The 26212-nt window shown below is 46.5% G+C and overlaps 1 protein-coding gene across 1 annotated transcript in view; it reads right to left on the bottom strand.

The window, feature by feature from the left end:
• The window catches only part of Fas1 (fasciclin 1 Fas1 domain-containing), a 56812-nt gene extending 30886 nt beyond the window's left edge, over positions 1 to 25926 (bottom strand). The window contains exons 1-3 of the mRNA XM_037422700.2: positions 25736 to 25926; positions 6229 to 6373; positions 158 to 252 (exon numbers count right to left, since the gene is read on the bottom strand). Of these exons, the coding sequence (XP_037278597.2) occupies positions 158 to 252; positions 6229 to 6373; positions 25736 to 25849 (354 nt within the window). The 5' untranslated portion in view covers positions 25850 to 25926. The remainder of the gene's footprint in view (positions 1 to 157; positions 253 to 6228; positions 6374 to 25735) is intronic.
• Between the last annotated feature and the right edge of the window lie 286 nt (positions 25927 to 26212).

Raw genomic sequence — 26212 nt, forward strand, 5'->3', positions numbered from 1 at the left:
TTCCGCTCTAGTATAGATGCTACAGCGCACCCGAAATGGGCAGTTTTCGGGTCAAGGCACATTCGGGTCGAGCGATAAGGGAACATGTCAAAGCCGCCCTTATCTACATTTGCGTGTCCGCGGGGCCGAAACACTGAAAGGCCCTGGCGAGGCTTACCCTGTCCCGCGCCCTGGTAAGATAGAGGTGCGGTGAACCCTTGGCAATCGTTGGCACCGACGAAGGAAGGTTGTCCTCCGCCAAATTGAGCGACACTGTAAAGAGAGAGCCATACACAAGAAAAAAAAAATTCAATCGTCGAGCAATCTCGTGTGAAGCTTTTCGGGGCCCGTATCCACAAAATCGCCTTACGCTAAAATGTTATCAGCAGAGAATTTCACTTCAAGGGTTCCTAACGCGCTATGGAAGACACGGACGAGGACGACGGAGGACACGAGCGCTGACTTTCAACTAAGCGCTCGAGCCTTCCTTGTCTGAGTCGTCTGTCATGATTTCATAACCAACTAGCCCGAAAAGCTGCACTTTTAGAGTGTACTTCACCCAAGATCATGCATAGCATCAGCACGGTTCGAGAGAAGTGACCAATTTCTCTCTCTCTCTCTTTCTCTCTCTCTCTCTCTCTCTATATATATATATATATATATATATATGTATATATATATATATATATATATATATATATATATATATATATATATATATATATATATATATATATATATATATATATATATATATATATATAGTGTGTGTGTGTGTGTGTGTCAAATGAGTACCTTAGGCTAAAAAAGAGACCAATTCAATCTTTTCTTCACTCGCACTTTTTCTGTAAACGCAAATATCCTCATATGGTTAAAAAACATTCTAATCTTGCTTGACCTTGCCGCCAGAGTTAGTGCACACCGACATTCGATGAATGGCGCAGTTTTGTACCGTTACAGGAAAGAATAAAAGCGTGTAATGGTTTAGGCATAACATATCGACAATAACAGTAGCACATGCGCGAGTCAACCGTCAATTAACAAATGCAGAAAGAAAAAAATCGAGCGCCTGAACAGTTACGTTGCTGTTGTACGATGACACCGCTGGCGTCGCAGCCCACGACTTCGCGTTCACGAAATGCAGCACCATTGCCACTGACCTTGGTGGTTTTGAGAAATGTATAGTCTGTGTCCACACGAAGGTCAATTAAGTGTGGACGACGCAATGCCTTATAGGTGCATATACTGGCCATATCACGGAAAATAAATAATAAAGCTTGACCGTTAATTTCGCTGAGGAAAGATATAACTGGAACACAATGTCCGCCACAAAGCTTGTCGTCTGCTGTGTCACACATAGGCAGCTGAGAAACTGGCGATTCTCTGCCATGGTCAACGCACTTCTATTCTAAGAAGTTTGCAGGCTAATATTTCTTTGTTCATTATATCTTCACCTTCTGAACAAGGCTGCGCAAGTTTCGTTTTATAAAAGAGAAAAGAACAAAACTCTACCACCATTTCCGTCGGATCACAACGGCTTGCAACAGCTTGTCACACACTAAGCCTTTCTCGCCACTCTCTACTCATGCTCGCCCTTTTCGCGTGGTAAACTGCGTTCGAGAGGTTTTTCACGGGTAAACACATCTTTTTCTCCCCTCTACGCAGCGAACTTTCGAGACTATAAGGCATTCTAAATGCAAGTCGTTCGTCAAGCCGCTGTCAGCGTAGCCCGCCCGCTCTTCCCGCTGTAGCACGTCGGGAAAGCGCGGGGGCAGAGGACAATCACGCAATCAATCGCGCACGCCGCCTGGCGTCTTCCGCACGTTCTGTCAAGAGTTTCGTGCAGGGCTACAGATGACGAATGCGAGAATACGCTCGCCAGACTGGAGTAAGACGAACAGAAAGGTCCTCCGAGTTTAACGGTCGTCGCAACAATCATGCTGCCTTTTTTTTTCTACATTGTTTGGAAAGGCGACGCTCCTTTGAATGTCCCGCTACTAAAATGAGAGTAACGTTTGGCACTTGGTTGCAAGCCCTCGTCATGTACCGAATACCAGAGCCGTGTCACATTTGCTTTTGCTCGGAATCGAATTCTAAACAGCTGACCTATACATAATCAAAGAGTTCCGTTTGCGTGTGTGCGCATGTGTTTCGTCCTTGGCCAAAGCAAAACAACAATTCTTTTTCTGAGTAGAGGAAACACTTGATGTTTGGTAAATTTACCATAATAAACTTGGATAGTTAATCGAGTTGGACAGTAAGTTTGGTGATCGGTATGTATCGGTGAAACTCGCTTTCCACCACATCTCCCTTGCCGACCTCTCACTCACACTTCGTTATGTCAACTCCGTTATGATTCACACAATCAATGTTCTTAGCGGTCTATGGTCCTTTTGCCTGAAGATTGAGTCATGTATAATACAAAAGCATTTTAATCTCCAAAGCATCATTTAGGTGCTGTGAAGGGACAGAGGCCTGGAATAGACTTGCTACGACAACAGGTACTGCGTGCGTGTAAAATGTAAGTGATTGTGCCACTAATTATTACCCTTGTGCTGGATGTGTCACCACTAATGTATTTCCATTACGTAGTTAAGAAATGTTTCTTTCTCTCAGCTGCAAGCAAACTTTGGATACATCGTCAATAAACTGCAACAGACAGAAGAGGGCTAATTGAATGTGAGCGGTCCACGCGATTATTGGGGCGTGGCTTCTGAACGTTAACACGCTCTAACGCTCACAGAACCACCTCTGGTAGGAACGTTGGAGCAACGAAATGTAGTGGGATAACTCTGAGATGGTTTCTATAAGCAGCTGCTTTTTGCCGATCTCATCGTTACGATCCACACAAGGGGGGTGGTTCGTTTGTCAATTTATTGCAGGCCCCGTTTGAATTCCAGCAGCTTTCGACCACCTCCCCCCCAGTTTCTGAAGATCTCTCGGAACCTTTCACCGCGACCTTTCCAGTTGCCCAGATGCTTGCATCAGAGCCCGCCGTCAGCTGTTTTGTTACGACTGACCTCGGAGGTCTTTCTCGGGAGTCATTGTAGAGAGCAGCCGGCTTTACGGGTCCCCACTTTTGGGGGGGATCCAGGACGGTACAGCTCCGGGCTATACGATTGTGTCGCTGCGCAAATGTGCGTGCAATGGCATTTTCAGTGACACCGCACGCCGCCGTGACTGTCGTGCCGAAATGTCGGCGTCTGCACCACTGCGCCGAATTCGACACGACGAGCGTCAAAGCTCGCGCGCGGGAGCGCTGTTAAAAGCTGCGGCACGTTGCTTTCGGGGCGAATGCCCCGGCTGGGACGCGGAAAACGGCAGGCACGCCGGTGACGGCCCTTCCGACGACAAAAGGCGCTGTCGGTATGTGTTCCTCCCGCCGAGGCTCGGCATTTCCTGGATGCCTGCGGCGAGCGTGCGAAGACCGCGAGTTTTGGGTTGCGTCATTTATTTTTCTTTCGTTCGCGTTATTATTTTTTTTTTCGTTTACAACGGACGTCTAAAACTAGGCGGTAACATTGCCGCTCGATGCGTGTCACTGCGTTTGCACCGGCTCTAAACGTTTCTAATCTGTTGTCGTCCAAAGGTCACGTGGCTGAGCGCGTCACGTAGGTCGCGCCACGAGCCTGTAGTCGACAAAGCTGATGGAGCGAGTACAGAACACTTTGCTGAAAAGTACAGCTATTAAGGCGAAAATATAAGCGCTGGGGAGTAGCGCTCATTATTCCAAACGCCTTCACCTTTTATTATGCGGGAGTTTTTTTTAATTACTGCTCGTAATGAAGCGTAAATAGACACCGTCAGAACTAAACGTGGATATACAACTTTCATGTTTCTTTTTATGGCGACATGATTCGCTTCCTTTTCGTAGAGGGAATTGTGCACAGCGAAGTTTTTACAACAGTGAAAATCAACTATTATCCGCTGTACGAACACTTTCTGCGATGTTAAACGCTGTCACACGGGGTACAGACATGGCAGCTTCTGATTGATTTGTGGGGTTTAACGTCCCAAAACCACCATTTGATTATGAGAGACGCCGTAGTGGAGGGCTCCGGAAATTTCGACCACCTGGAATTCTTTAACGTGCACCCAAATCTCAGTACACGGGCCTACAACATTTCCGCCTCCATCGGAAATGCAGCCGCCGCAGCCGGGAATTGAACCCGCGACCTGCGGGTCAGCAGCCGAGTGCCTTAGCCACTAGACCACCGCGGCGGGGCAATGGCAGCTTCTACCTTCACAGAAAAAGGAACGCCATATAGCGTTATGTACTACAATATCGGAGTCTCATTCACGTTATTTTGGGCTGAAGAAGAGAAAGATAGTCGTCTTTAAAGATGACATAAAATAAGCGACTGTGTTGTAATCGAATATTGCTTACAGCTCAATAGTCTGGAAAGATTAAAGAAAAAGACGACAATAAAAGAGTGCAGAGCACTCTGTCTCCATTACCCAGTTTACCGTCGCTTTTCTTTTTTTTTTTTACGCTGTAAGATGAGTTTCAACGAGTGACTAGATCACAACAAGTCGTTCTGGTTATTTACGGGCGCATAAAAAAGCGCGAGTAACGAAGATGAAGAAAACACGTCTCCATTGTTTGTGTTTTTTTTACATACTGTATAAAGACGCTCCAAGTGGTCCGATTCAACATATTGTAGCTTAACGTTACTTTCTCGATTATCGCTTCACGTGTCAGCAAACGCAAAAGCATCGTAAGTAGCAACTTACTTGAATTTGTACCAACAGTAAGCGTCGTGAAATGAATCAGTCTATTAAGGAAAGAAAAAAAAAAGAGGAGGATGTGGGGAACTCTGCAGCGTCTATTTTGTGGCTGCTCTTTGTTTCACCCACAGCTGACAGCGAGTAATTCGAGCCTGATGTTTACTATGTCAAAGCGATGAAGAGTTGCGGCTAAAGATGGCGTCATTAATTGCCCCACGCTCATCCTGCTTTAGAGGCCTTTTTGTTGCGGAATTTACCTACGTGACCTCATACTCCCAAATAACGCGCTAGCTATGCGCTATCGTAAAGCCTGTTGCAACACATTATCGCAATCGCATCCGGTTAGGCATTCTTCACGACTAGTGTTGTATTCTCAAATGACTCAGATAAGAGTACCTAGAGGCTCAAATTCATTACACAATGGTGCGCTATAAATAGAAACTGCTTGGAAGCGAAGTCACCAGATCATGAATCAACCACCTGTTCTACTTGTCGCTGTCATCAGTGCGCGTTCTTATTTACCTAGTGAGCGCCTCCTTCACCTTCTAAATCACCATCATTGCCACAGTTACCAGAAGAATATAACTGAGTCACCTTTATACACACTTTTAACAGCTTAACTAAAGGCTTTCCGCTCAGTTTAAATACGAGCTTTGTAAACAGTATGCTTCTAAACACAATCATTCATCACTGACTACGCTTACGTTCGTCATACGACCAATACACAGCATAATCGTAAGTAGAACAGTTGCCTAAATTGTGTAATCTGAAAGCGTCTGGCTGTCTTAATCTGACAATACCTGGCTCTCTGAACCGATGCATGCATGGTTGATTTCTTACGCTGAAATTATCCGTAAAGGAAAATATTATCCAGCTGGCCAATCCTAATGATGCGCATACCATTTGCAAACACTATCAGTGGCATAGGAACTTGCAAACGAAAATCATGGAAAATTCCTTCAGTATTTCAAAGCAAGTAATTTGTGGAATTTCGATCGAAATTACTAAACGTAAGCCTTCTCAGTCATTGGCCCATGCATCACCTTTCTAGTACTTGCTCTTAGATGCAATGATAACCTGCAAGCTTCCTGCCGTGGTGGTCTAGTGGCTAAGGCACTCGGCTGCTGACCCGCAGGTCGCGGGATTGAATCCCGGCTGCGGCGGCTGCATTTCCGATGGAGGCGAAAATGTTGTCGGCCCGTGTGCGCAGATTTGTGTGCACATTAAAGAGCCCCAGGTGGTCGAAATTTCAGGAGCCCCCCACTACGGCATCTGTCATAATTATATGATGGTTTGGGGACGTCAAACCCCGCATATCATTAACCTACAAGCGTTTTTGTGTGTGTGTGTGTGAATACGGATATTTCACTTTCTTTGAGTTTACTGAAGCTTATTTTTGCAAGAATCGGCTCACAGTTGATAACATTTACGTTTGACGCTGAAAAAAACTCGGTGTCATGGGTGCTGATCATGTTTCTTCGTCACTGTGTCCGCGCGTGCGCACTGATTGCACTGACTCACCAACATGGTAGGTGACCTCGATGATCTTGTTGGGGTAGGTCTCGCGGAACCTGTCGATGGCGTCATTGGTGGGTGCGAAGCACGTGATATCTGTGCTTTCGCTATACGCCACAAACAACTTTACCCGCTCCGCCAGTTGGTAGAACTGGGCAAAAGAAAAAAACAGAGCACACGAAGAAACGTTAACACCGACTGCTGCCACATGCCACGCATATTTATATAGAGCACAAAGAACGGCGCTTTACGGGCTCAATAACACTACGAACACATCATGGACAGGACCATATAATTGGAATGGATTAACGAGAATACACGTCGCTATAGATGCAAGTAATATGGTGGGAACTGTATAATATGTTCACTCGAAGACTAAAGAGTAGCCGGCGCCTTACTAATGCGCCAACATCTTCATATATATGATGTCAATAAGAAAATTACCCACGCAGTTAACTATGTTTGATACATTACAGAACGTTAATTCATGTCACCATGGTAAATATGAATAGGGTTGCTTGGTGGCACCGAGGTTGCACCATGAGACTAGACGAACCCAACCTTAAAAGATGCACACGCAAGAGAAACTTTGACGAACGCACGCGCTGGGTGGGTGTTCGTCCAAATTTATACTCTTCTGTACGGCGTTTTGAAGCCTTTGCAAGGTTCGTCGATTTTTCAAGCTATGCACAAACAGGCCCAGTCCCAGACTCTTCAAAAACGTGATACGCTGCTATAGGCATTTGATGGATCAGTTTTAAATTAATTTTATTTTTAATTTTCAGCCTAATCAAACTTGAATAGTAATTACGGATGCTCTCACCCTCTTCTGATGGGGAAGCTTGCATTGGGCCACTAGACATACGAAACTATTTGCTTCATGAGCATTGCTTACAAGCGCGCGCTTAGTCACATTCATCCCCCTCTCCCCCCCTTTTTTTTCTGCGAAAGCTCGCTTCAGAAAATATGGAACGTTTTGATTTATTGTCCAGAGAGTTGAAAGCACGCCTACTATACAGGTTTCAATACTGCTTGAGATAATCAAATCTACAAAAGCTCCGAGTTTACGGCACTTGAGAGACAGAGATAGCTCGCACTCGTCTACGTGTTCGATGCACCTTAGCCTATAGCAAGCATCAAAGGTTGTCTATTGACTTCGAGATGGTAGTGCCGATCCTGTCGACGTCTCGTCACTCTTTCGTAACCATGCCTATTCAAATTGATGAACGGTGATAGACGCTATCGATCGTCTATTTTGGCGTGTTGAATTCGTTTCTCGCGCATCCGGCACTTTCTTGTAGTTAGTCCAGCCACTCAACTTTGGGAATCAATCTGAAATTGCCCGGCTTGGGAACATAGTGATTTCTCACAGAGCTTTGCACGAACCAATGTGCGGTGTGTTGTTTGGAAATGCACTAGCTGGCGAACTCGACAAAAGTGTGTGCCCCTCGCGTTTACGCTATACAGTAACATCAAAGTTATGCAATCAAAAAAATATTTGTAAGTCAGATATCAAGCTAAGGTATCAGCCTCGCAATATGACAGTTCTAAGTACTAATATCTGCCAGAAATTTGTGCCAGCTATTCGATAGAGAACTCTTTCTAGGAGTGAGGGAATTTTCATTTCACACGAGAAAAAACTATTTCCGAAGGTCCGCCGCATCTTTAAAATGTGGAGGTGGCCTTTTGTTTAGCTTGTACCGTTATAGCAGACACAGGGGCTCCTCTGGTGTCGCTAGTCGCTCCTATGGCGGTGGAGTCACGCGCGTATGGGTGAGCCCTTGTGCTTCAAAAAAAAAAAAAATGCCACTTGAAACTGCCTTGCAACCACACCTGACATGAATGAGGAGTAGCTCAGAATTCGATGATGACAGCAACTCTGCCTCAGGTCTCGTGACGACGACGTGTCACTTAAGCCGGAGACATCTGCAGCCGTCTGGGGGTTTGTTCTGTTGATGGCCTCGAGTGATCTCCTCCGCCGCAAGAGCATATAGCTGCTGACTTTTGTGCACAATCTCATAGCTACTTTGTTTACGTGTGAGGTCCACACATCGCAGGCGCACGGTGTGCTGGCGCCGGCTGCAGAGGTTCTCCTCGCGACAAGAAAGCTACCACAGCCCATCTTGGCCCTGACTACTAAACAGCGCGAAACGTTTTAGAACTGCGTGCAATATTCTTTCTTATACGATGTGCAAAATGCAAAAAAAATATACTTAATTGGATGCTTATAATGCAACGCCAACCTATTAAGAGTGAGGTGGGTCATGGAAAGAGGGGAGGCTAGACGAAATAAAGAAGTTCATTTGTCGTCTGATTTATCTACGGATTGTTCACATCGCGGGCATCCATCTATATTGAAACACTAACAGTCTCTTAAAAGAATGAAGAAAAATGATGCGAGAAATGTACGAGTTTTTTTTGTGTGTGTGTGTCTCTCGAAAAAGCGAGGAACGCCTCACCGCATGGCAGGAGCAATGAAGCAACACCTCTGTTCCCATTTCGTTTGTATATGTGAATAGAAACATTTCTAAAACGTTAATCTTTTTTAATACTGTTCTTGGTCATTTATTTTCAAAGTGTATAATCTGATTTTTTTTTCGACGTTAAACCCCGCATATCAAATTATATTCTGAATTTTCATTGTTTTGACTATTTATGCATATATAGTGTTTTTTCTCAGGATGTTTACCAGCTGGCAACCAAAAATTACACACTTTTCACATTTCTACTCATTCCAAAATAATTTTGTTGCTGTACAAGATTTATTTTTCGGAAAGAGCATTTCATTGCGCGAAATTCACTATGCACCAGTGCAAGCTGGAGTACTTTTCAAACTGACAACAACCATATTTCCCAGACATATAAAATATAGGCATTTTCGCGTGGTAACGAAAAGTTAATTAAGCCTTGCCGAGTTTCTTCGCAGATAAAAGCGACACCGTTGTTATCGATGAGGGCTCAGTCCTGTGCAACTTCGCTTGTTCAAAGAGCCACTGCAGTCACGAATGTAACTGAACAATCAGATGCAATTACTGACACTTTTCCGAGAAACCCCGACACATAGTTAAGAAGCACGCGCCTAACGCGATGTCTGACGTCGCGAAGCGCCACAAGTGGCGTCTCGTATCGACTCAGGGCAGAGGAAGAACGGGATAATTATGAAGAACAGGAGGGGGCACGGCGCAGGGGGCCGCACTCGCATGCGATTAGAACTCCCATCGTCTGGTCGAGCTCCGCGCACGAGGAAACAGGCAGAGCTAGTCACGAAATGTAGGCTGCACGGGCAGGTCCGGACCGTGCCTGTTCAATAAAACATTTGCACCAGCAGGGCGAAGACGCACGCTGTCGTTCGCTGGTCGTCTCGTAGCAAACGCATACATTCCGAAGTGTGGCGCTGTTTATTCAGGATCCCAAGCTGCGTGTCAGTGGTACAACGATATTTACATGACATGGTATAACTGTCAGTTCAAGCACACGAATAAACAGAAAGGAAGAGAGGACAAGCGCTTTCTCGCAACTAAACTGTTTATTGATTGATTGATATGTGGGGTTTAACGTCCCAAAACCACTATATGATTATGAGAGACGCCGTAGTGGAGGGCTCCGGAAATTTAGACCACCTGGGGTTCTTTAACGTGCGCCCAAATCTGAGCACACGGGCCTACAACATTTCCGCCTCCATCGGAAATGCAGCCGCCACAGCCGGGATTCGAACCCGCGCCCTGCGAGTCAGTAGCCGAGAACCTTAGCCACTAGACCACCGCGGCGGGGCAACTAAACTGTTTATTAGGAAGGGCAGAACATACATACAGGCATATATATAACTGCCTGTATATATGTTCTGCCCTTTCTAATAAACAGTTTAGTTGCGAGAAAGCGCTTGTCCTCTCTTCCTTTCTGTTTATTCGTGCGCTTGAACTGACAGTTATACCATGCATATCCAACTAGCCCAACTTTCGATTCTCTTGCAATTTACATGACACCCCGGTAGACATGACAGCCATCGGCTAAACTTCCTTTACGGTGTCCTCCAACGCCTCTCCGAGAATATGTGCTATGCAGGCCACCCTGTTACTGCTGTCGCGGTGAGATATTTTTTTGTTTTCAACGATAGACAGATAAGCGATGGAATGAAGTACTTCTTCGATGAAACGGGGGCAGGCAGCTTTTAATAACGATCATACTGTGGAGCTCGTGAGCACAATCTAAAGAAATGCATACTTACTCGTGCTCCGCTCGACTCTCCTATTCTTTGTGAAGTATTCGCTTCGCGAGTGCAACATAGTGTCACCCCCATTTCGCCATTTGTTTCGCAAGGTTCACCACGGAATATTTAATCATCTTCAACTATGTACTGGTGAAAATAAACCATTAATTATTATTATTATTATTATTATTATTATATTGTTGTTGTTGTTGTTGTTGTTGTTGTTGTTGTTGTTGTTGTTGTTGTTGTTGTTGTTGTTGTTGTTGTTGTTGTTGTTGTTGTTGTTGTTGTTGTTGTTGTTAAAGTGCTCGCGATGTTCTTGCAGTGGCTGGTGAAGATTTACACGGCTAGCAACTGGTGGTACGTGCACGTGGTCACGTCTGTATGCGTGAATGAGCACCTTATTTAAGAGCGCCGACGACAGCTTAATGTAACTTTTCGACCCGTCTTTGCTGCGACAAACTTTTAGAAAAAGACTACAGCCCACCACGCGGTACCGTGCACGTGATGCACCCCTAATTACGAAAGCACCACGACGGTCGCAGCTTCAGTGTAACTGCGCAACGATACCTCAACAAAAGCATTTAGCGGTGCTCAAAGCGGAGCTCCGGGGCGCATTCGAAGGTTGCCAGCCTACTCGGCAATTAAAGCGAAATGCACGTGCACGACCTCCACCTGGAGAGACCGCAAGAGTTGGTTCCTTTGTGCCGTGCACTGTGCCAATTCGGCGGGCCCACGGGCGTCCCTCCTTGCTGTCCAAGAAAGGCGCCCTCCCTCCGGTGCGATATGGAGAGAGAGAGAGGGCAGCTCGGGTCGATGAGGCGGCCTTGGCCTCACAGGCGCGTCCGCTTCGTTCTGGCGAGGCCGCGCCAGTTGAGGCAATCCGGCACACCGGCCCCTATCGCACGCCACCACTCGACCACGAGTCCTGGCCGGCGGGCCGCTACATGCCGTCGCAATGATGCCACGCTTAGGACCTACACGGGCGCCGCCGGACTGCCATTTTCGGTGTTCTGTTCGACGTTAAAATATATCGATCGGCTCTATTCGACGTTAAATTATATCGATCTGCTTCAAGACGAGAAAAACACTCGAAAAAGCAGGCCCAATCTTGCAGACGAAGCAGGATGAAGATTCACAAGTTTAAGACACTCGAGTCGACAGACTGCTGTTACAGCGGCGAGCAGCCGAAGTGACCAGCAGGAATAACAATGACGAGAAGAGTGTCGCACAGTGTGTACAAGAAGATGCGACACACGTACAGGAAGGGAATTTTACGTAAGAACTTTTCGCAAGGGCAGCAAGAGGCGAGCAAATCGTGATTATTGACGTACTGTCAGCGAAGACAGCCGACAAATGAGACAGCGCTTTGGGAACTCGGTCTTTTTCCTCTCCGTGAAGCTTCCGGCAATCTACGCCACGCCAGAATTTCTTACAAGTTTGAAGGTGGTTTGTTGAACAACTGCCGATGCATTTTCTAATGGCGGCCAGTAAAGGAGCTTCACAGCACGCGTTATATCGCGCCACTGAGGCCACTGCTCATCGATGGACCACAGTAGATCGAAAATGTGGCCAGTCTTGTTCACAAAGCTTTGGAGTGGTTAGATAATTTGGGCAGTATGTAGGTACTGCTTGGCGCTGTCTTGAGCCAAACTGTGGTCTTTGGGCCACCTCTTGAACAGGTGTGGCTTTCGCGAGGCATTTAGTTGTTCGAAGAAACACGCTTCTGAAAACTAGAAGATACGAAAAACTCGAACTACGGGTAAGTGTGCAATAAGTTCACAGTTACCTGTAAACAAAAAATTGAATAATAGATGGTCGATGTGCCTACTTGCATCGATCGTATAGAAACTTGATAAGCCTTTTGTCACTTACTGATTAAATGTTCGAATGTTCAGGCGTTGCAAGAATAATTTCACGGAAAGCGGCTGAACGCTTGTCGACCGGATGCGCAACCACACGTCACGAACGAATGCCTGTATCGCGTTTCGATCGCCGAGCACTCCGTGCAGTACGTGTGTTATTTTTATAAGCGGTGGGCAACCTGTGCCGCAGGTACTCGAGAAACAGCTTGTTGCAACGTCGCCAGCACTGACGTACCCCAAGCAATCCCTGACGAGAAATTTGAAGTCAGGCGCTTCTTTAGACTGGCGACATCGGAACTCCAGTGGAGGTCCCAATCGATAATGAACTTTAAGATTCTGTAATGTTGCCCCATTAAGGCAGAAATTTATGGGAAGGCTGAAGCTTGCTGGGCGTGGAGAATCATCTTGCCTTCGTAAAGGCTGTTATTGCCCATACGTCCACGCCTTAGCACTTGTATATGCGTGCTTCGTGCACTCTTAATCAACTGTAACAAAGGAAGAGGAGAGGGAAAGTGCGAAAACGGAGGTGGGGAAGAAGGAATTAAAGGCCGCAGTGCCGACTTGGCAGAGTCAGAAGAGGAGAGGAAGCTGTTAGTAAACAAAAAGAGAAAAAAATCATAGCATATCCACGGAGTCAATGATGATGAGTGGGGCAAAGCGTCCGTCCGTCCATTCATCAATCAATCATTCAATCCGTCCGTCCATCCGTCCCGTCTGTCTGCCTGCCTGCCTGCCTGCCTGCCTGCCTGCCTGCCTGCCTGCCTGCCTGCTTGCCTGCCTGCCTACCTACCCACCAACCCGCCCGCCCGCCCGCTCGCTCACCCGCCTGTCTGCCTGCCTGCCTGCCTGCCTGCCTGCCTGCCTGTCTCTCTGTCTGCCTGCCTGCCTGTCTCTCTGTCTGTCTGTCTGTCTGTCTGTCTGTCTGTCTGTCTGTCTGTCTGTCTGTCTGTCTGTCTGTCTGTCTGTCTGTCTGTCTCTCTGTCTGTCTGTCTGTCTGTCTGTCTGTCTGTCTGTCTGTCTGTCTGTCTGTCTGTCTGTCTGTCTGTCTGTCTGTCTGTCTGTCTGTCCGCCCACCCGCCCACCTGCCCGCCTGCCTGCCTGTCTGTCTGTGAATACGCTATGCTGGCTACGCCGGAGGGGATAGATTGCCCTAAGACCATAAGGAGCTTCGCTCCTAAACAGAAAGTGAGGAGTGGTAGGGTGTTTATGTAGACGGAGGTAGTGGTAGTAGTGGCGGTAGAAGTCATAGTTGTGGTATAATAATGATATTAGCACGTAATGATTGAATTAAATTATCATTCCGCACGCGCTTAACAAAAAGGGCGTGAAGGATCATAGCGCAAAGTATAAAACATACATAGAATTTTGTTTTTGAGGTTGGATTTCGCACTACTGAACTGAAATAATTACATTCAAATCGATATGCTACTTGAAATTAGCACGATTCTAGACAGCTGGGTTATACGTAAGAAAATGCTACTTTAAGTTGTAGTCATGAATTAACTGAGCGAATGAAGCTGCTTGGGTTTCAATTTACATGTCTTTCATTTTTCGCAATAAATATCAAGTTTTGTCATGCACAAAATCAGTAAAATGACGCAAAAACAAAAGACTAAGGCGCATGAATTCAGAGAGCAGCAATGTATAACGTTTATGAACTGAGTATAAATGCCTATAGAAAATGAAAGTTATGGCGACTGACGCGAATTCGTTATCACCACCGTCACCGGGCAGACCTATAGTTATAAGTATGGAAAGCACGTGTGGAAGTTGGCGTAGAGTCAAATGCCGCGGTCATAGCAGCCAGCCACTCATGTTTGATTACAACGAAGGAACAAAGCCAACCCCCTTCGTTACGCAATTGTTATTCCTGTTCTGCACATTCCTTCACGCAGCAAATGTTGTCGAAAGTCAATGGTGTGTTTGTTGGTAGCCACCCCTTGTATGTTGCGCTGTTCGTATACATGTATTATATTATCCCGGCAGGAGAATGGTAACTTGTCTTGTGAATGGGGAAAGGGGGAGAGGGGGGATACTTGTTCAGGAAAAGATAAGACGCAGTGAAGCGTATATCTTAAAGCTGATACTCTGAGGCTCTGCCTTGTCATTTAAAAACGTAGACATGGGAAAATGACGTCATGAGTGTCGACACTTAAAGCGTACCCTAACGGCATTTCACATGCGTGCTACGCTTTAGTTATTGCATTAGATTCACAACAAAGCGTCTCGATAGCCCCACTACCACGGCACGGGATCTTTCTTTTTTTCCACTTCCCCGTGAGTGGCTCGCATGGCTCAGAAGAACGTTTCCTCGGCCCATGGTTCCTCTGCAATTCCGTGTTCGCTTGTCTCACATATTCTCGGGGCTTCTTTCATGGAAACTATAGCCTCTTTGTAGGGATGATATAGCAAACGGTATACACTTGCTGCCTAAAACACCCAATAGCAAACATTCGGGCACATCGGACAACCCGTCTCGCTTGTGTATTCTGTCACCGCGGTCATGTGACCAATTGGATATTCCGTCGAGTCACGCATTCAAACTTCCATGTCCGGTGTCCAACGTTTAAGGTTTTGTTCGGGTTCTAAATCCTACCGTTGAAAACAAGAAGGAACGGTGAAACATGCCAACGCGTCATTTGACTTCTGCGTGCATGCATGTACTGCTGTTTCGACAGCTATGTTTAATAAGTACAGCGCAAACAGGCGAACGGTTCCCAGCGCCAGTTTCGTGTATTTACGTTCACACCGAAGACATGAAAAAGTCTCTGTCAATAAGTAGATGAAACATGCTTCGGTGAGCGAAATTTCTCGTAGGTCCCTCTGTGCCGTATCGTGTTTTTGCTTGTGCCAGCTTTCATAGACAGGGGCAGTGTTTCCCATGAGGGAGAGAAGGGGGGGGGGGGGGGAGACTGAGTTTCCACAGCGGCGCCTCCCTCCTCCTACCCCTTCGGTTAATTTCGAAAGAAAACAAAGTTCGCAGAGGATGAAAATAACGAAAATGAAGCTATGACATGTTTTCAACAAAGGCCTGTCCATGGTTCCCGGCTTTAAAGAATGCAAGTAAACAGCTATCGAAATGCAACATCGGGAGTCGCCGGCCAGCAACCTGCATGACCGTAACCTTGCACATTAAACGATGGCGTGCCAAGTTCGTCGGAGTAAACGTATGCTGAATATTTGGCGCGCCAGACAGATGACTAGGAGGGGGGTGGGGGGGGGGGGGTCACCCTCTCTATTCTCTCTTCGAGGGCCCTCTTATAGATGATTCTGCTCTCCGTAGAACAGAAGTGTGGAAACTATTCTATGTTATAATTAGGGCTTCGTGTTTTCGGAGATTATTTTGGGGGCTGAGATATTCCGCTTCTCTCGGGTTTAATTTCTCGCAAATCCCCTAATCTTCATGACTCCCGAGTTTAGCCCCGCCGCGGTGGTCTAGTGGCTAAGGCACTCGGCTGCTGACCCGCATGGCGCTGGTTCGAATCCCGGCTGCGGCGGCTGCATTTCCGATGGAGGCGGAAATGTTGTAGGCCCGTGTGCTCAGATTTGGGTGCACGTTAAAGAACCCCAGGTGGTCTAAATTTCCGGAGCCCTCCACTACGGCGTCTCTCATAATCATGAAGTGGTTTTGGGACGTTAAACCCCACATATCAACTCCCGAGTTTAATGCTGCATTATTCTCAACACCCGAAAATGAGATCTTATCTGAACACGACAACATCCGAAGATACCAAGCGTGTTTTACTGCTTTCTAAGAGGCCGGAACGCAAAAACACATATACACACAGGCACTAATACTCGAATAAGGAACACCTACGTCCGTGCGTATAACAACCTTAAAGATTCTTGTAATATCGCAGGCATACTTTACGAGTTCTGTATATTCGATGTAGTCCAGCGCCCCTGCAGTACATCGAGTGGACCGTATATCAAAATGTCATCTCGCACTCCTGGGCGCCCTACATAATTTGACACTTCGCGCTCCGTGTGCGACGGCCATTTGTCAAATGTGCGATGGGTGTGGTCTACAAGATGCCGTTGACGTGAAGTTCATATCGACCACTCTGGCCCATAGATCAATAACCACTTAGAACTGAGAAATATGAAAGAAAAAGAGAAAGGAAGACGGGACCGGGTCGTTTTGGTCGTTAGAATCGAAGTTCATCTAACGAATCCGATTTGTCAAGAATTTTACGGGTAAGTTCTCGTCGAACTGTTTTCTGATTTATCCGAAAATGACCTGCCCTAGTTATAATGTAGCTTTTAGTAGAGATAATACACCATATATGCCATACTTTTGATATGAAGACACACCACAGCGGTGGCAAAATAGTGGCAAAACCTTACTCTGTGAACTTGGTAACATGCGACCACCGGACCTTGATAAAAAAGGCACTACGAGTTTTCAATTTGCAAATGCATATGTATATATATATATATATATATATATACATATATATATATATATATATATATATATATATATATATATATATATATATATATATATATATATATGCGCATTCCTTGGCATTACTGTCTGTTAGATCTCATTAATATTGTGTTAAAACACGAAAAAACGAGCCCTTAGGTATACACTTCTTTCCCTTATATTTATATATATATATATATATATATATATATATATATATATATATATATATATATATATATATATATATATATATATATATATATATATATATATATATATATATAGTGCACATATGCACTAAACGAACGTCAGTGTTTGCCTTCAACAGCCGATTGCAGCCTTTGCACAACCTTGAAGGCCGTCTCTCCCCCAATTACCGCTTCCTAAACTAGACGTTTTACGGGCCCACGGATGCCATAGAATGATGTGAGACAACCTTGTCGCGTATGAGTAGTGAACGTAAAGTACAAGCAAAAGCTTTCATGTATATTCCTATGGGCAAGCAGAAGGTCTGCGCGAAAGAAGTTTTACAGCGTGTTTCAGACGAGCATTTTCGCAAATGGCGACCGGGAAACGCGCAGCACCGTCTTGGGAGGGTGGACTAAGATCGTCAAACCAAAGGTGAGCACTTTCCTAATGCGGCAGTCTCACAGAGTAGTTTCTATATGTTACGTAATTGAAAACAAAAGAAAATGCAGTGAATACTTTAGACACACGGAAGACAGACAAGTGACAGAGGTGGAAAGGTGACAGGGAAGGAAATGACACATGGAGTTGGGCGTTCGACGCAGTGGGGTGGCCGGACCCGAGTGTCAAACCACTGCGTGGCGGTCAACGAGTTTAGACTACGGGCTCCACGTGGCGGTTCACTACTCCCGCCTTCGAACGCTTCGCATTCACAAGCCCCAAACTCCCGCGGCAGTCTTCGGACGCCAGTGCTAACGTCTCACACCACTCGGTATACTTAACATCGTCACCGTGCCTCAGGCACCACACCCCGCTCAAGTCGATGGACGGCCAAGTGAGGGAGCCCGTGTCAGCCCCGAGTACATGGTTTTCCGGCAATAAGGGACGCTCACTAGCTATAGACCTAGCTCTTTCAGTGCTACTAGTTTATTTGAGCACGGGTGTTTCCTGTGTGAATGAAGTGGCGTTTCTACATCTGCAAGCAGCCTCATCGGTTTTGTGGGACCGTCCGCGTTCTCACCCGTATGCACGCTTCACATTACACTCCTTTTCCGTTCCCGTCCACGCGTCGGCGCTGCGGTATCGTACAACCACGAATGATCTGGCACTCCTGGAATCCGTGTGTTATACCAAAGATCGCGAGCAGAATGGGAAGCACGCTTCGTCGGAGGAAGCTGGGAAACAGAAAGGCGGGGTTATTAACTAGAAAATTGCTCGCTTGGCCACCCTGTGCTGAATGAATGGGAAATAGCATAGAGATAACTTTTAGCAGGCTGGAATATAAGCAAACATTTTTTCCTCATCAGAACAAGGGTGCATTAGCTGCGCTAGGAATCGAAGGCACTGCATCGGGTCTGAACTGACGTATACATACACCGCGGTAGCTTCACGGCCATAACTACTATAGGTGAACAAGCAGTGAGCATGAAACTAGTCATTATAAAAGTCAGGCGAGAATGTCCAATACAGTGTGCGCACAATATCAAATACGTATTTATATGGCGCAAGAGTGCGCGACGACAAGACGTTCTAACGTTTCAGCAGTACTTTCACAATATGCTCGCCATGTTGTGTCGCTATTATTACCTCCGCAGCCGGAGCAACCAACAACATGGTTAATTTTTTTCTTTTCTTCTTTTTTACTAAGAGACAATTGAGAGCAATGTACGGTGCTCTCGAAACATGGTGCCACTCTGACCGGAACGGTGCCGTCGGGGTGAGGTGACAGCGCGTGGCACCAACCGTGTGACGAGACGACGTTGCGAAAACGCGCCAGCAGGATGTCTTCACATCTCGCGGTAGTGGCGCATGTCATGGTTTCGTCCTTTGCCAAAGGACAAGTGTGGCACCTCGCGAGCCGCACGAAAAGAGGAAACAAATAAATAAAACAGATGATATGGAAAAAATCAGTTGAATGCCAACGTGTGCGGACAGCCTTTTCCGACTCCTTCGCGCATAAGAGACTCCTTCGACTCCTTCGCAATAAATAAATAAATTAATTAAAATAAAGAAACTGGGAGCCGTAATGCATTTTGAACATGTAGCCTACGCCTTTCCTCAATCGTACTTGCCTTCAGAATTTCATCATCACATTGCTTCTTTCACGCTATTGTTGAGTTGCTCGCAACATTTAAGCCATCTTTTCAAGCAAAATAGCATCTGAGTACTTTCACCGTGTAAACATAATCAACGCCTAGGAAATGTTTCTGCAGCAATGTTTCTGCAATAACGGTGTGTTCACTCGAAGTATCAAAGAAGGACGGCGATCACGTCATATAGTGTATGCTATGCTCTTGAAACCAAGAATCGAATGTAAACAAACATACAGATATCACAAACTACACAAGCGTCACGAATGTCGAACAGGTTTTTCAACACGGCATTATGCAGCTGGCGATGCCTTGTCGAAGCATGTGATGATGCGAGGACAAAAGTGAAGCGACATTCATTTTCCTTTCCCACAATTGAGGAAGCTGAGACTATACAGACGGGAATGTATGACGTATATACACCTCTCGAGTCGTTCCACTCGCGTGAGTCACGACCTTGACCGCGTAAGTGGCGTGCCCGACGAATAACGCAATAATTTTCGCATCGCGTGTGTGTATATATATATATATAGTTCGTGCATTCGTCACCACGGTTTTCTGAATAGTTGTTTCTTTCCGCCTCACATTACTCTACGTGCACAGCTATAACCCCTCTTTGATCAATTAAGACCGGCACTGTTGAACTTGCTTTTGAAGTTCATTTTCACTACCCAGCGCGGCACCTCAAGGACAATATGTTATGAAGGGTACGAATAGTGAATTTCAGAGCCGAATCGAGTAGTGACGATGACACCGAATTGAATGCGAATACAGATCGAATTCTGTTCGAACAGTTTTCGAATAGTGGGGCAACTATTTTGAAAACAGCTACAGACTGGCAAGGTTACAATGGGCACAACGGCCCAAAAATTCTACATTTTATTTGAAACAAATATCCACAAGCTTTAAAAAAAGGAACATTACGATTACTTGTAAGCGACATAAAAAAATACCACTACTATTCAAACTGAGGCATCTACTAGAGTCATCGAAGTGTGTTTATATATGGTTATTTATTTATTTACGCGGTTGAAGAAGCAGGTTGGATGGATTCTCAGCCACCTCAACTCCTGTGCAACGTCAAAGTAAGTCGTGCTGCTGCTCCTTAAGGAAAAAAATAATTCATAATTGACAGTGTAAACTGCACCTATCATAAATAAGCACCCAATCAATATTTGTAGATCCCTACCTCAGTTTACCTTTGACTCAAGATAATAAATACGAATCGTTATGTGATGCCTTAATTTGGTCACTACTTCTTTAATGTTGATTAATTGATATGTGGTGTTTAACGACCAAAAACCAGCATATGATTATGAGAGACGCCGTAGTGGAGGGCTCCGGAAATTTCGACCACCTGGGGTTCTTTAACGTGCACCCGAATCTGAGCACACGGGCCTACAACGTTTCCGCCTCCATCGGAAATGCAGCCGCCGCAGCCGGGATTCGATCCCGCGGCCTGCGGGTCAGCAGCCGAGTACCTTAGCCACTAGACCAGCGCGGCGGGGCACTACTTATTTTAAGTGTTCACCTGTTTTGATACTTCCTGTTCGCCCGCTTGAACTCCATTTTTCTTTGAATATTTAACACTTTCATCATAATTGGCAGTGAATTTTTTCATATATGCACAGTTGGGTGAGAGCAGGTAGCAACCTTCGTGGGTCAGGAAGCTTCAGGTAATTTTTTGCCTCATGTGAAAGCGACTGCCTCGCTGCCATTCTGGTAACGAGCGCCTGCTTCGGAACGCATAGTTTGGAACGCCTACTCACGTAGTCAACAAAACAAACAGAGATCCACAAAGCGTATCCTCGACGAGTGGGCGTCTGTACGGGACGATAGCGATTCGCGGCGTTGTCCTAGAACTCTTTCTCTTCTACTTCTTTTTTGATGCGCACTCGTAATGAGCCGCCACTGGCTTGAGACATTTGGGCACCGGCGAGATTGCCTCGAAGCTCACCTACGCCAGGCGGGTGTGTGGCTCTGCCGTTCGCACAATTACGCGGATATAGTGCCAAGATTTACGAGAGCCATCTGAAAACACTTACTCGCCAAGAGGGTTCAAAAAAAAAAAAAGATCGTAGCTCCTTGTAGCACTTCTTATAGCACGTAAATTTTTCGTGGGATAATCTGTGTGGAATAGATGCTAACGACTTTCGTGTTTGCAACTGATGCCAAGAATTCGCACCCACCAAGGCGACTCGCCCATTGCATTCGTGACTGTTGAAAATGTGTATACGCTTTATTCACGTGCGATTCTCGAATACCAGCTGAGACCACGCGCGAGACATTATGTGAAGCCTGTGTTTGACTACATGATAGTGTTGTGAACTGTAACGTTACATATTTATAAAGATAGTAATCTCGGCTTTGTGCTTGATTTCGTCGATAAATGATAATTTGGGAAAGTCAAGATACTACGAGGCATCAATACATTAATAGAGTTATAGTCATCATGGTAAATTTGCTTTTCTCGATGTTTTCGTCGTTTCTGAAAATTAATGTAATCCGAACGGCAGTGGGTCTTCAACACGTGTCGCTTCAAGAAGGTAAGGACGTTAGCATCGTTTATTGTCAACAATGCTAACCAACCATTCTTCACTCCCCGCAAGCGATTCTATTATTAAAGAAGACCGACATTTACGAATGAATACAGTTTGAAAAGGACAAACTATGAATAGTTTGCATTTCAATTAATTCTACGGGCTGCAGACGTAACCAGTTTTGCATAGACGCAGGCATAAAAAAAAAATTGGGAGCACGCTAAAGAACCCCAGGTGGTCGAAATTACCGGCGCCCTCCACTACAGCGCCTCTCATAACCGTATGGTGGTTTTGGGACGTTAAACCCCACTTATCAATCAATCATCAAGCAGGCATAAAAACGCAGTTAATGAATGCGTTGGCTTTTTGTACGCCTTATTGATTGTCATCATATATGTTCATTTATTTGGAGTATGACGATATCACATAGCGTCGAGGTTCAGCACGATATCGCTGTACGTATCGTATCTGCCTGAATTGGTTACAGAGCATATGCTTGCCATGTCGTGAAGTTGATGGAAAAGGTGATGCTTTTTTGATTGCATCTTCTATTTAAAAAAATTACCTAAGTCGTAGAATACTGATGGCTACCTATTATATACGCATACATTAAACTGAATAATAAAGAACAGCAAGTTGATCACACTGTTTATGTGCCCCCTTCTTGGCGGTTTTTACGCCTATGATGGCTGCAATGGAAAGCAATCAGAAAACGATTTACGCGATTTCTTGGGCCAAATGCTCGCCACCTCCTTCAGTTGTTCGCCGCGAATGCAAGCAGCGCGGGGTGACCGTGCCGCGCACGAAGGGATGTCCGGCTCCTTGTGTTGCAAGCCCCCTGCCAGCCGACGCTGATGGCGCGTTGAATATTCGTGGCTGCCACAAGGCATAGCTGATGGCAGCCGCTGCGGTAAGCATTGCGCAACGCTGTTACGTCACAGCAGAATCGCCGTGTACCTGTTCGACGGGTAAGGGAAGACTAAAGAAAATCGATCGATGCTTTTGTTGTTGTTATTCTTTTGCTCAGTAGCGAGCCACGCAAGGGGACAATGTCCCGAGTGGGAATCTGTAATTGCAATGACGACAGATGATGACCATCTTCGTAACAAGACATCGAGGTGACATTTATGAGGGTTCTTCTGACGAGCACTACGCATTTGGTTCGAATCCGAACACCGCCTCTCTGAGGTGCGAGTGCATAATTGTATGATGAGGTTTGGATGCACGCGAAAAATTGGAAATGTCATTCGTGGTCGACCCACCCATTTTTTTTTTTATTATTAGTCTTGAGTCTGACCGAGAATTTCTCAACACATGTTTCGAGGCTGTTTTGAGTCTGAATGATCACTATTTAGTGGATCTTCGGTAAGTCTGGGATAAAATGGTGAGCCTGAGTCCAGGAAAGCTATCTATAGGCAAGAAAAAATCATAGTTTGTGAAGGAAGCTTGAGCGAGTTCGGCTTCCATTGTGAACCTATATGAAGGCGTAGCCCAAGTTACTATGCAATCCCCCGCTTAGGCGACTCTTATAGTCTTCGTTTCCTTCTATCGCGCTGAACACAGTACTGCCACTGAGTCGCGCACCTGAGGACTTTCAGTCAAGTTTTGCATCCCTCCATTCGTATAGTGCTGACACACTTAGGGGAGAAAGCAATGTTAGAGCTTAAATAAACAACAGTATTCGAAACACATGGAAATGTTCAACGGGTTTAGAACCGAAAATATGCGCTTGAAGTGCAGTTACAGTAATGTTATTTTCTTTGAATAATATAAAAACATGCAAACGAAAGAGCCCAGTGGCTGGTCGAATTAGGTAGACGCGCGAATCACACTTTGCGTGTTTTCCAGCAGGCGTCCACAGGTGGGGCGTGCCTATTATAAGCACCGTTAATCCCAATTTCTCGCGTGAGTAGATTTTAGGAGTATTTTCTAAAGCTGTCGTTTTTGAAGAGCTCTTTTAGTCCACTAGATTACGCGAATTTTCGGATTTTTACTCCTGAGAAATTGAATTGCAAGCTAATGAGAAACTAAACAAGACAATTACCAAAAACATACTGCTAGAAATATGACAAGACATATAACACAAATTTTAAAGGTAAGCAACAGAAGCAAGCAACGAAGTTGAACGTAGAAGAGAAATAATAATTCGTGTAAACTGAGACATAAATACATAATTTAGAACGTATCGCAGAAATCGCTGCAGGTTATTTCGCCAAATCGATCAATGAAATTATCTCCTGTGCAAATGACAACTGATATATCGGTATTCTGCAGTACTTCGTGACAGTTCCTGCATTGCTATAGGTTCGGTGCTGAATATTTGTTATCAACGTGTTAAAAGGTAATTGCAAAGTTTTAATGTCTATCTTGCCCTTAAGTTAGCCGACTATGATCGGATGTACACAAAAGTAATGTAAGCCTTACGCAAAAGCAATGTAGCAGGCTGTAGAAACAAATATTAGTAGCTATAGACGCCAGATAGCAAGCAAACAGACAATGCGTCGACAAAAAATGAGATGTGGGCTCAGTAAGTAATCATATCACAATACATATGCTGCCACGCCCACCATATAACATGGCGACATCTTATGGCACTGAAGCCCGCACTGATGCTTATAATTAAAACAAATAGTACACCTTTCAGTGTTTTCTTTTTTCAGTACTGACGTTGACGTTATTCTTGTACGCCCCTAAACTTGCGTTAAGGAAAAGGGAAGGGAGGGGGGGGAAGACAAGTGACAATGGGTTTCCTAGAAAAATGAGTTTGCGCGCTATTTCCTGGTCGTTGCTTGCCTGCGCAGGATGCCCACATTTCCCCGTCGTTTCTGTTATGGACGTTCGTCCAAGAGAAGTTGTCAGCGACTAACGATGCGACCATGTTGTTGCTCGACAATGTCGCATCTAGCGGACAGAGTCAGTTCATATCGCTGTATAGGAGTGAAGTTGCGAAAAACAAACCTCGTAAAGTAAACAAAAAAACGCGTGCAAAACAAGCTGGACGCCGTCACGTCGAGGGGGTGAGAGACTTCCGCAGACGTGCGGCGTCAATGAAGGCACGTGCCACGCTCCACCAGAACCTGTTTTGCATGCACAGGAACGATCCTCGTAAATAAGGAAAATAAAAAAGCGACTACCGGTACACAAACGACCGTTTCTGACGACAGGCAGTCAATTTCGATGCAAGCAGAAACGCCCTTCCACCATGACGCTTCGAAAGCCACTTCTGTGGACAACATCGTGACTCATGCTGCTGGAACGGCTCGCGATTCTTCGCGGTTTTCTTCGACGGCATTGCATCTTGAAACTTTATACGACCACCAGTAGGAGTCCGGACACTTTACCGGAACTAACGGGCACGTCAGTAGCGTATTGAGCTCTTAACGCACGCCTTACGTGCGCTTTCTGTTGGCTTCTCCGCGATGGGTCTCGTACTGCGAGATAGACAAAAAAAGGTATAATCGTTCGTGCGTCACGCTAAAATCCGAGACGCTACCGTGGAAGTGCTAGTGGAGGGCGTCCGCAACGGTCGCGGATTATCCGTGCGCGGAGCGGTTCTCTGGCGAAGGCGCCCGTAGCCCCGCCCCATAGCGAATGCTACCGTGACCACTGCTTCACGCAACGTCCATTTAGGCGGCGGCGCCTGCTACAACAAGAAAGAATCTCGAGGGCGCTCATCTAAGAGATATTCGCCCAAACTTTCAGCACGATCTGCATTCTGAGTCAGTAGATGCATTCTAGCGAGCCTCGCATCGTACGGAACTGGCACTGGAAGGGTCCTGTTCCACGGGACGTGGTCCTTCGAGAAGGTCGGAGTGCGCAGCCAGTGTCAGAAGCCCCACCCCATGGTGCGAGTGTGTCCGCGCACACTGTGACGGCGGTGCCGACGGCGTTGCTCCAAGGAGCCGTCGACCCGAAGAGCTTCTTCCGGCTCTGCCGAGGGTTCTTCCTTTGTGTGGCCAATTGCGCGCCCCATTCACGACTCGCTCGCTGGGGCCGACTCGGCGGCGTTCGGCCGAGCCGGTACGCAAAGACCGGAATGGGCGGCGCTGCCGGGACGCGCGCACGGGCCGCTGCGGCGGTTTCGATCGACCGGCGCCATGACGGCTCGCCCATGCACGGCGGTCCACGGAACATGGCGCCAAACTGGTACCGCGCGCGCGCACCGCCACCGAAGCAACCGGTCTACTCACCGTGGACAGCTCGCCGTCGTTGCGTATGGCATCCAGCACGTTCTCAGCCGCTCCTAGCGCGGCGACGACGGCGAGGAGCAGCGCGGAGCACACGGCCATCGGCGGCGTCATCATGATCGTGGCACGGGGACACAGCGCGGAACGACGCCGGCCGAGACGACGCCTAGCGCATTGTTCACCCGCAAGCGGCGCTGCCTCTGCCGGAGAGGGAAGGAGGGGGACTAAGGGGTACGAGGGGGGGAAGGCTTTCGTGGCGTCCAGCTGACGTCATCCCCCCGCCAAGCACCGGTTTTGCCCGCGCGAGCGCAACAAAGCCACCGCGGGGCGCCCCACCGCTCGGCCACGCTCTGGGCGGCGCCCACCGGCTGCTGCACCGTCATCGCGCACCGGTGTGTGACCCCCCCCTCTTACCCACGGACCGACAACAAAACTACAATGAACCCACCTACAAGAAACCTGGCCGCGCATTGTAGACTC

This window comes from Rhipicephalus microplus, chromosome 4, assembly GCF_043290135.1.
Source record: "Rhipicephalus microplus isolate Deutch F79 chromosome 4, USDA_Rmic, whole genome shotgun sequence".
NCBI lineage: Eukaryota > Metazoa > Arthropoda > Arachnida > Ixodida > Ixodidae > Rhipicephalus > Rhipicephalus microplus.